At 33.8% G+C, this 12,608-nt stretch overlaps 1 protein-coding gene across 1 annotated transcript in view; it reads left to right on the top strand.

Moving 5' to 3' along the window:
• The window catches only part of LOC149772531 (uncharacterized), a 92,762-nt gene that overhangs the window by 15,546 nt on the left and 64,608 nt on the right, over positions 1 to 12,608 (top strand). The window contains exons 4-6 of the mRNA XM_089947653.1: positions 598 to 632; positions 4,367 to 4,556; positions 8,019 to 8,077. Coding sequence (XP_089803779.1) covers positions 598 to 632; positions 4,367 to 4,556; positions 8,019 to 8,077 — 284 coding nt within the window. The remainder of the gene's footprint in view (positions 1 to 597; positions 633 to 4,366; positions 4,557 to 8,018; positions 8,078 to 12,608) is intronic.

Below are 12,608 nucleotides of genomic sequence, written 5' to 3'. Positions count from 1 at the left end.
ATTTTAAACTTTATTCATCAACCTAGATGCAAAGTGTGATATTTTAATCCCCTCTCCAACAACAAGCGATCTCTCATATAATTTTGAAGTAAAAAGAATTGTGAAGGAAAAGGAAGAAAGAAAAGAATATCCATTCCACCCACTTTTATAGATTTTATTACCCGATCTATTTAATTTAAATTTATTTAAATTTTTTCAAAATGTGGAGAATATAAAACAAACATAATTGAATGAAATATTGTAAAGATAAGCCTGACTGTTGTTGATTTTTGTATTACATACAGTTGTGTTTGAGCCCATTAGCCGGAAATCTTACTGAGCAGGACACTCAAGCTATTTCAAGACACAAACCTGTCACACATGGTCATTCTGAGATGCTTTCAGTGCTCAGCAGGTTGAACGAGAAGGAACAGTATTGTCTGGCCTTCCTGGAAATACTTTTGGCCAATACAGCTCCTGCCACTGTTATGAGAATTGAATTGTTTCCAGACATATTTTACTGTAATCTTTAGTTTGTACAGCTTTTAATAAATACCTCATTCAAATTCAATGTTTTGGTGGTATTGCCAATTAGCTGGGACAATTTTTCTTTTGCAGTAGGAAGTCGTAAAGATTCAGAAGAACAAGGAAATGTAAGTAGTTCATTGATGCATCATATAGTGTTTATTCATCGTGTATTGATAGCTCACTTCCAATATAATAGTAACACATTACACAACCTATGATGTTTGATATGGATAAATGATACACCTTTAATACTATTTACAAAATTTTATTTTTAAGTCAGGGTCTATTCTACAGTAGAAACAAAATGTTAGGGGAAGGGGTGATTCCCCTCACTGTTTGAAAGTGATGGATTTTATTTTATAAACCACCGCAGGTATATTTATAGACCAGGAGATTTTATCTTACATCTTACATTATCTAATGTTACTCCTAAACATCATAGAGAATACATTTCCTGACACATTCATGCCAAGATATAGTTGATCTTAAATGAAAATGTTCCCACATGCATATCCAACATTTTCACCACATTGGCCATCTTGAAATTCAGAATGAATGATCATATCAGCATGGGATTTTCACTAAAACACACGTGATGTCAGTTTGGTCTGAAATCAATATGATGTCCAAAATAGATGTAGCCTTCTTGGCAACCACCATCTAACCCTAGTCATTTTCCTCTGATCTTACACACCACATCTTTGATATGCTGAAAATTAGGTTGGGGTATGGGGTCAGAGTGCATTGAACATCATAAAGTTGGAATTCACACTTTCCTGTTTTCTTAATGGTCTACAGTATCCACTTCCATGTTGTTTTCTTAATAATCAAATGCAACCTTTTGAACATGAACTTCCTTTCACCTCCTAGTAATTCCTTGTGAGTTACACAGAACTGCTCTGTGGGATCCATGTTATTAAATAAAATACAATTATGGGCAATTTTTTCATCTTTCCAGGCAACACAGACCAGCTTCTGCATTTGCCTAATTTTTTGTGTCACCCAGCTTTTTAAACCAGTTTTTTTTATATAAAAAAATGTTTGGCATTTATTTTCTATCTGCTTGGACTCTACTATGGAGAACTATTCATCCTGATGTAAAGTTTCCAAAAAACTGGGGACTTGAAAAGAAACTGTCCATATATATATATATATATATATATATATATATATATATATATATATATATATATATATATATATACCTTAAATTTGTGGTGTTAGGGATAGGTACTTTCTAGACTTATGTGCTAAATGTTGTGGATTTCCTGGCAGGTATTGCTTGAATGATTGTCTTCCTTTATATGCAATAATGCCTTCATCAGTTGGCTGCTATTTTGGATGGTCATACTGTTCCTTTATATGCAATAATGCCTTCATCAGTTGACTGCTATTTTTGATGGTCATACTGTTCCATGCATTTCTCAAGGATTCTGACATAACAAGGTCATGTCTGGCAAATATTGTCATGTCTGGCAAATATTGTCATGTCCTGGTTGGCCTCTGGGTGGGTTGACACTTGTTCCATTGGCGTGAAAATATGTGCTTACTTTTATCAAAGGTTTCTTTGGTCATGATGTCTGGTATTCCCGAGATCCCAAAATATGTGGATGCCATCCAGGCAATAGGGTATTTGAGTATCTGCCTAGCACTCATGACAATGTAGATTCCAAGAATTTCGGGTCTTGCTTTTCTTCCCCGATTTTCACAGCGTAACTGTTTATTTAAAAACCTTTTTCACCAAACATTCAGGGAAAAAAAGACTTAAGAATTATTTTCTGAAGAATAGCATTCCCGTCATGTGATTTTAAAATCACTTGCATCTGGTGTTTAAACTGGACTTAACACCAAGAACCGATTCAGTTTCAAAGATTGATCTATTAAATAATTCCATTAAAACCTTGAAACTCGCTAGTATCTGAATCAGAATCCATCTTTGTTTATCTTAACTACACGAGAGTCCTAAAGTGCGAGAAAGCACTTCCTGTGTCTAAATTTAACTTCTTACGTTTCAAACTTGAAACGAAATATCGAGTAAAGAGGTCTCTTGTTGGTTAGTATAATCAAAGATATGTAAACTTCGGTACTGTCAGCCAATCTACGTTTAGTTAACAATGCTGAATGGGGTTCTCATCTAGGATTTCGATTAGTTTTGGAATACTGAAGTAGCATGCTCAGTAAGGAGTAAACAAGCATTATATCAACACTGCATGTAAGCTGCAGGGACGTTGAAGAGCTATTGACACGGTGACACATAGAAATTATTCAGATTTGTGATATAGAGAAAGCTAGCAAGTGCAAGTTTGTGGTAAACAAATCATGAATTGGTGGGCAATAAATAATCAGCTAATCCGAAATGAAATAGCTGTTGGTGACATTGCAAGTTGCTGAAACACACAATACTGTGATCGAATTGACCAAATTTCATACGGTTTTGGAAATGTCACCTGTAATGACAACATTACCCATATATATGGATGCAGTCTTTGACCGTCTGATCAGGTAATTTTATTTGACACTCTTGCGTTAGTGTACAAAATATGAAAACGGAGAAGGATCATTTCCCTTTAACAGGGGTCATCTCAAAATCTTTCTGCACGATTACAACATGTGAGACGAAATCAGCTGATTGGAGGCATAGCAGTGTATGATATGCATTAACAGTATATTTGAGATCATATATTTCAATATTTAATATGACAACTGCCTACTCAATACTTGATATAAAGTGTTTTTTTTTTTTTAAATGAACATTTCCTCATTAATATATGTTGAAAATCAATGTGATATCAATGCTTTCTGTGTTAATTATGTAGTAGTTTTCGAACCCACATTTACCTAGTAATGCTATTTCTGTGATCATACTTAGAGTTTTGATTGGAGGAAACTACTCTTTACATATTAATCTGTTTTTTTTAGCGATATTTTCTGATAATATGTTTATATTTAAAATGATTATTGTCATAACAATTAAAAGCAATTTACTTCCAAAATGTAAGTAGTTATTAAATTGGCTGGATTTGCAAAGTATCAATAAATAATACCTTTAGTTCAACATCAGTATTCTTGTAAGGAGTATATATATAAATTCTTCGATGCTGTCATACTTTTGAAACTTAGTTATTGCTACATATAAGAACATAACACAAAATGACCCAAGAGAAGGTTAAAATTATACATTCTAGGAAAGAAAATCACAAACAACATTTAGAGCTATGTCCCTTTTTTAGTGTCACTACAATAATGGTTTGGTTTAATTTAATGGTCTCTATGGGGACAGTTCTTGACACAAAGTGTTCTCTTTGGTGAGGTGTGCCAAATCTGGCCCATGAAGTGTTTGTGGCATTTTCAGACATGAATCATGGGAAAATCATACTCACTGTGCACCTGAATACATGTCAGTCATTTAGATGTGAATATAGGTAAGTCATTTTTCTCTTCATTCCAGCACTGATTTGACATTAAAATGCCTCTAGTCACCTTCCACAACTATATTGCCATGACAGTCCCCAACCTGGACAATTGATAACACTAGATACATTTTAAAACTACCATCTGTCACTGCCAGTTAGATTTCTTCATAACCGCAATTAGAGAACTGTGTCTTATTTAGAATACAAATGAGTCAGTTCAGTTGAATCCAGTTTTAAAAATTCAGAAGTAAATGCCATGGAATGAATTTGTCAATTGCAGTTGATTGATGTTGTTTGTAGTTCCCATTAAATGTATGTGCTTCAAGCAAGTTATATGAGTAAAACTGAAAGTATTGGTGCTAACACTGAAGTTGTATCACAGAGCAGTGTTCTTTTGTACATTAAATGTTGCCATAATTTACCAGTGATTTATGTTTGACATCTAGGTTGATAAAGGGCAGTCAAGCGTAAAGACGGAAATGACTCCCTCTGGAACAAACCATGATGACTCTGAATCTGGACTAGCCCCTGAGGACTCTGAATCTGGACTAGCCCCAGAGGACTCTGAATCTGGACTAGCCCCTGAGGACTCTGAATCTGGACTAGCCCCTGAGGACTCTGAAGATGAGAAAGAAGGTAATGGTGACTACATGATATTGTTACATGTATACGACTCAATGAATTTAGGTTCTTCACCATAATTGCATGTAACAAATTGAGAATTGTACAGGCCTGCCTATATTACAATGTAGGTACATTTATGCGACTTACATAAATACAGTTTTTTTGCATTCAACCAATATATGAAAGTAAAGTAGGGGGAACACAGTGGCTTGTAAAAATTTTATTATACATCCATTATTTTGATATGCATCAGTGCGTATTTGGTATTCTGTTTTGTATTTAATAGTGCATACTTTTTTATATATATTTCATTATGAGATCTATAAGTAGTGGATAAATTATATCACCACAGTGGCGATACTACTTTCATTGTCTTGGTGGTGTTATCATGTCTGCAACTACATGTACTTTCTTTTTCCATTTGGGAAGTGTATCTTCCCTCGTGCATGTTCTTCAAGACTGTATTACCATATTTATATGTTCCATTTTTGTATTCTCACTGTCTCTCATTGTAATGAGTGGATCTTAGAATAAATCAAGACTGTTGACCATCTTGTATACATTTATGTAATCAATAAAGGGTATCATCACAAATGCATAGCAATGAATCCCAAATAATAAAAAGGTTTTATCAAGAATGTATAAATATATGAGTCCCAAATAAAAATGCATCATCAATAATGCATAAAAATGAATCCCATTAAATATAATGGTGACATTAAGAATGCATAACAGCGAATGTGCTAGCCGGTAATCATGCCACAAGGGCGGGCAAACCTGGGACATTCTAACAATGTCGGAACACGGGAGCCCCAATCACAAGAAGTACCATATAATTCATGAAACAGTGGAGAAGCCTTTGGAGGGCACACCTACATGATTAATGAGCCAGTCATATCACGTCTTCTCTCACAATCATCCAATCACGATAATCGTTGTTTACATATTTAGGTTTTACATCAAATTGGCAACCAGTGAACAAGTCCATATAACATGCAGTTTATGAAAGTAATGGACAAAATCGTTTAAACAAAGTCACTGAAAGCTTTTGTAGCAAATGCATGTGTTCATGCTGATCAGAAAATATTATCCCACATTAATCCAGAACCACTCACGTTAGGTACACAATTGTTTAATAAAAGATCTCTAGGAACATTTATACAGTATAATATCATTAAATAATATTCACTTTTATTTAAATTTCACTAATATTGTGAGAAGTTTGTATGATGAATTTTCATGAATATTTTATGAATATAATAATATAGAAATTTCATTACAGTGTTAGGAAATATCGTGTTGGTGCATCAAAGTACTTGAATTATTCATGAACCAAGTTCATGACATTTCAGAACTTCAAAGATATTATAATAGTTCATAAAAGCTCATCATTGTGTTCATGAACTTAAAGTAGATGATTCATCAAAATTCTTGACGTGTTCATGAACTTAATTGAGGAACGTTCATGATTATTTGTTCATGAACTCAAATGATGTACTAATCATGAATATTTCAAGAACATTCATGAACAGTCCATGAAGTCATGAATTTGTGTTTGTACAGGGTGCACTTGAGTAGTCACATCACCACTTTTCCAGGTTTCACTGGAAGAAAGAGTTGTTGACACATGCAGTGGCCTGTCTCCGTGCGTTTCAAGCAATGTTTGAGAGTTTGTTTCTGGAGGAGAGCGAAAGTATGACGATTCCTTGATTGCTGATTGACGGTGACTTATTCTATGCTGCATATCCTGGCTGTGCCAAGAGGACTGTTGAGCCATCTGATTTGAACTAAAGATAATTCGGATCAACTGAATGAGCATGTAATTCGCTTGCACTGTAAGCAGCTGTTACTAGGCTATCAGGAAACGGTTTTGTATGATAGTAGTTTCAGTGAAGTGGGAGCTAAAGGCTTGGTCTTAATGCAATTGAGTCATGTTAGCGCCCAACACAAATTCCATTTGGGAAATAGGTTGTGTGATTTCAGTCATTGCAAATTAAAAATGGCTAATTCTTTATCATGACTTGCTTCGTGTCTGCCATGGCAATGATCATTGAGTGTTAGCATTTGATAGTAATTGGAGCCAGTGTTTTCTTCTTGAAAAGAGTGAGTTTGCAAACGAGTCATTTATATGTACGATGCTTTACATTTGGCATAACTTCTTGCACATTTGGTACTTGACATGTTTTCAAGTTCATTTTAGATCATTGTTTGAAAATCTGATGTGCAGATGGGACACTTAAACATTATAATCTTGTCTTGAAGTATTATTGTACTCTACCAAGATGTCTATTTGACAATACTTTAGATGACCTGCATGTTATCCAATATTTGCATTATGTCCTAATTGATCATGTGAAATACACACATGGAAAAATCACAATTTAGAACACATTTTTCATTTAGCTTGAATCTAATCAAAAGGTCACATTTGTCGCATGATAACTTGCATAGGAAATTAGAAATCTGCCATACTTTCATATATAATGGAATGGAATATTTTCAAAGTTATATTTTCTTATGTGAACATTCAGATTCTCATGTAAGGAAATTAAATCTGCAGATGTGAATGTTTGGCTAGTTTTTCCTTGGCTCACACACTTCACACATGAGCTTGCTACATTTGATCTGCATACGTTATTAATAAGGTTCTCACATGTATTTTACGAGCACGTGAGAATTGGTGAGACTTTTATGTGTGGGAGAAACCATAACAATTGGCATATACATGACAGGTGGACAACACCTGTGCTACTTGGAAGCGAAATACCATGCTTTGGAAGCGAAATAATGCTTTGAAACGGAAGAACTCGGTAGGAAAATGTTACATGTTTTACAGAAGTTTATTAAAGGTGTTTTATATCAATGTGTCATGTAATGCAAATTACAGGAATTCATACAGTAGTTTAATGTTCTCAGAATGCCACCTGTTGTCATCAAATTATTTTCATTGGTACATGGTATTTTCTGTGTCCGTATAGATATGACGGTTGCCTCTGAAAAACAATGCCTATCTGATAATATCATTACAATATTTAAATTGAAAATGCAGTGGGTATCTTTACTTACACATGCAATACGTACTTGGATTTGCATTCAATATCTCAATATCATGAAACCTGGTCAACTGGTCATTATAAATTATATAATTTTAAATATAGCTTGATATGTCAGATGGAATAAACCCAATTAAATATCACAGATGAGCTCTAGTGAACCATGGATGAGAAAATGGGGCGAACCGCATTCATTAAAAACCATCAGAAATTAAGGATTGATTACTCTTATCTGATGTACCATTGTTGTTCACCTTGTACTGATGCCATAATTAAACAAACTTAAATGACTGAGAAATATTTTACCTAATTCTGGATTTTTATACTCAGCGTCATACTAATAAGCTTTGTATAAATTGCTATGAAATTCATACAGTTGCAAAGTCATGCAGTATATGACATTATTATCATTTCATTTTAGGTCCTGTCTTTTATGCTGAGGGCAAGACCAGAATGGAGAAGGGGGATGGAAAGGAGAAGGTATAAAACATTTAGTGTTATATTTATGGGATAGTATGGGGTTGAAAATACAATAATGATCAAGTGGCTTTTGAGAAATATGCAACAATATTACTGTGATTACACCCTCCCTCCCCAGTCACGAATATGACATAGCCTTTTAACTGTTCCTATTTTTGAAACATTGTCTTGAATATTTACATTTCTGTAGCATTACTCCACTTCTGCGAGACCGTTGCACTCAACATATTTTCTCTACGTCCAATTATAATATGCAGATATACAGCATTATGTGTGTCTTTCTGTCTATGTACCTGCTCATCCCTTCCTGCATCTAGCACAGTCTTGTTAGTGAAACTAGTCCTTAGATTGCCCAGCATCAACAGTTACTACATTTCGTTTGTGCTTAGGGTAAGATAAAATCCTATTGATTTCATGTTCTTAATCCCAACACAAATATGTGTCTATGGTCGCCTGATTATCCCTGGTTGTCGTTCCTGACCCATGCACCGTTTCCCCAAACAGGTAACACAATCGATTTCTGCATCTAATTGAATGGTTTTGCTAACTAGTTAAAGCACTATGTACATTATACAGAGATGCTCGCGTTCGTGTGATTCACTAAAACGTTATACAGAGTTGGGCACTTGAGAAACATCGATGCACAAGATTTTCCATAAATTAGTTTTAAGATGCGCGTATGAAAATGTACTATGCGCAGTATACCATTTTAATCAGCTATTCATCCTTAATGTTCTTGTCGTGAAACAAGTCAAACCAGTAAAAATATGTTAGAACTTCTTGAGACGTGTATTTTCTAAAAACTAGTTACATGTCTGGTTTCTTCGGCTTGACATAAATAGTTGTTAAACTAACTTTTATTAGCACATTGGGACCTGTAACAAGCATTCTGTCATAATTTGAACCTTGCATCAAGGAAGGTTTACAAATGCACGTTTATAATACAGACTATCTAGAAGACCAAATATGACTGAATCCCACCTTGATTCATCTTTAGATGATGAATTCCTTTGGCAAATACTGGCTGATCATAGTGATGAAGACAATTTGTTTTTTAACGGTAGGAAATAAATCAGGTTATTAGAGTTGGGAAGGTGTTATTGGAGATACCAATGAGAGAATTTGATGCCAAAATCTTGCTAAATACGAGTCCAATGTACATGAAGGATGAAAAATACAACATATGGCATGATGGTGAACCCTGCCTTTCAGAGTTAGTTCGAAATTAAATGTAGTAAAGGTTGTCTGCCAAATTAAAATACAGACAATTTCAAAGTACATTGCACTTTTCATTTATGTTCTTGTCACAATTTAGCCCTGTAAGATCATGTGCTACAAAAAATTATAGCCCTGGCAGAAAGGTTACAATGGATATTAGACTATTAAATAAGAATCCAATAATGAAATTAAGAAGTAAAGATATTTATTTCATCAAAATGCTTATGTTTGATCATTTAGACCATGGCATCAATGACTTGAAATCCTAATACAGCAATATTGAAACATAAATATGGCATTGAAAACAGCAGATTGCTAATTCAGGAAAGTTAAACTTAGGCATAATGTGTCATGGTATGAAATCTTACTTTGGAGAAGAAGTATCAAAAAGACAATACATTTGATCTGTGCAAAATTGTATTCAACACCGATAAGAGAAAGTTTACAAACTTGTTTCAGCTGGCTAAGCTAACCATGTATATGCCCCTTTAGAAGGCAGACTCTGAAATGGGTTTCTCAGTACAGAACAGTATTCATTAACAGATAAGGAGCAGTTTAAGCTCAGAAACAGTCAACATATTAATAATTGTAGAACTAGAGGCATCATCTTTGAAATATTTTAATTTCAAAAGGTTCTTACAAAATGGATCAGGAAGAAAATGAGATGGATATTAAAGTGATGTGTAATATTGAACTATGGCTGCTTCCTCCTCCCCTCAGTTTTGTTCTGCTACCACTTATTTGTGTGATAAAGGGGGAATCCTGGGAGCATCCGTACCTGATATATATATATATGTACCAAAACGGATCACTTGCATTTAGCCATTATGAGGTTGTAGGTACATTCAGTAATGACTTTCCTTCAGAATTGATAAGCAAGAGCCATGCATATTAATATGTTTATCTTGCAACTAATTGGTGAGCTTGAGCAGCAAGGGGCGAGCTACCTTGAAGTAATATTTCTTAATATCTCTCCCACAAAAGATCGCTAAAGCATGATGGAACTGTTTTTTTCCAGATTTTAGAAAAAACACACTATTATATCTGATTTGATACCCCTCTGGAAATTTTGATTAATTATGAAGATTTTAATATTGATAATTATGATTAGAAAAAGAAATTATAAGTAGATATTCATGGGGAGCATGTATGTATAAATGAATATTGCTAGATGCATGCTGATTTGTAGTGAAAGGGTGGTGGCCCAGTTCGATGAGACGTTTGCCACATTTTCATAAGGGGAACAAATCTCTTGTGGAAAAAAACATGGTGGCAAGAAACTAAGATCTGTGGGTTGGTGTGAGAGTTCTAAAATTCATCTGCAGGTGCAACATGGCGAGGACGAATATTATCCAGTAAATAATTGATAATGATTCCAATAAATATATAATAATTTCCTACAAAATCGAATTTTTTGTTATCCTTGCCAATTATTACTAATTATTATGTCTTCTTAGAGATATCGAACTCTTTGTATGTGTTTCTCTTTTATGTATGTATGTATATATATATATATAAATATATATATATATATATATATATATATATATATATATATATATATATATATATATATATATATGTGTGTGTATATATGTATGTATACATAACCTATTTAACATTTGTCAAGATTATATCAAGATATATTTTATATATATTTTTATATAATTTTTGTTATTTTATTTATTATTTTTTAAATTATGATTTTTTAAAAATTTTCTTCTATTTATTTATTTATATATTTTCTATGTCTCTAATAAGTGTGCATTAAGCATAATACAAATATTGATAAACTGTTTATCTCTGTTTAGCAATATTATATATATATATATATATATATATGAGACAAAATGGATCCTTTGTATGTGTAATGACAAATTTTGTCTCTTTTTTGCTGATGTCGTGCACACTGCCTGTGTTGCTAACGAGCATCGACTTCAACTGCAATACGAATATCACGGTGAATGAGGTTTACGTGATGAATACTTCCGGCAAGAAATTACTAAATTACTAGCCCCATGAGAATTGGTTACATTAACTGCGTGGTCACTTGTGCTATTGAACATTTTACAAATACCTCATGTGGTGTTGGTTTAAACTAATGAAGACGTGAAATCATGAGTAACTGGGAAGAACGCGTTCGTTAAAATGGTGTTAACTCTGTGAGGTTTCTCTTTAAAATAAGCGATGGAAACAACAATTATTATTACAACAATAACCGAAGAGATCCTTAGTGATACTGGACAATACCAGTATGGTAGACCTTAGAACCAGGGAGTGGCTGTCAAACTCAAGGAGCACAACTTGTATGGTCGTCGACTTAGTTTGCAATTACCATCTCAGTCTTACTCTGGAAAACATTTAGGAATCAATTGCAAACATTATCGAGAGCAACCCCGTATTGATCTGGTTGCTACACACTGGTTATTGCGGAAATAAATTTAATAAATGTATGTTATCCAAAGGAAACTGCTATATAAAATAAGATTTTCACAATGAGTTGGCACTGATTACAAACAAATACACATAAGACCTTGATGAAATTGCTGGGTTACCGATAAATTAATTCACAGACACACCTGGTTTTGCATTTTCTACACACAAGAAAACACCAGAAACTCAGAAACCTATTTACAAGGACATTCAACAATCCTGTGTGTAGTAATGGTCATGGGCGTCTATGAAATACCGATTACAATGCAAGCGATATTTCCTTTGATATGGCCGCGTGTTACTCAGCCTGTTTTATTGGATAATTTTGAGTTATTTACACACATACAAATAAAATCACCTTAGAAGGCATTGACCGAGGTTGTTACCAGTATGCGAGTCTTATTTCTGACCATCAAGATCTCACTTGAGTTCACCTATGTGCAAAATCCATATACACCTTTCACTTGATAACTCATGCACAACAGGGTCAAAATTATATACTGCACTATAAATAAGGATGTGAGTTACGGAGAAATCTCAAAAAAGCTGAAGTGATGCGATATATGTTGGACATTGTGAAAATGGAGGTGGTAGATAACAACTGTTCAGTGGCTGAATTCAAAATTAATTATTGTTTTGGATATAATTTGAAATAAAGAGTTTTTTTCTGATGCAATGAAATCCATAAATGCTAAAATTAGTGAAATGGATGATAGCCATATCATTAAAGAAAGTTAGCTTAATCCATTATTCAATATTGATATTTTATTATTAATTTCAGCAAAAAGCCTACTTTAGCTGAATCCGATTTTGCCATTCTTTTGTCAGAATTTGAATCGAATAGACAACAAGACTTCGATCCAGACACGATAATTGTGCT

This window comes from Sinohyriopsis cumingii, unplaced genomic scaffold (genome assembly GCF_028554795.1).
Source record: "Sinohyriopsis cumingii isolate HCF-2022 unplaced genomic scaffold, ASM2855479v2 utg001397l, whole genome shotgun sequence".
NCBI classification, from domain to species: domain Eukaryota; kingdom Metazoa; phylum Mollusca; class Bivalvia; order Unionida; family Unionidae; genus Sinohyriopsis; species Sinohyriopsis cumingii.
This window is presented reverse-complemented; position numbering and strand designations above follow the sequence as displayed.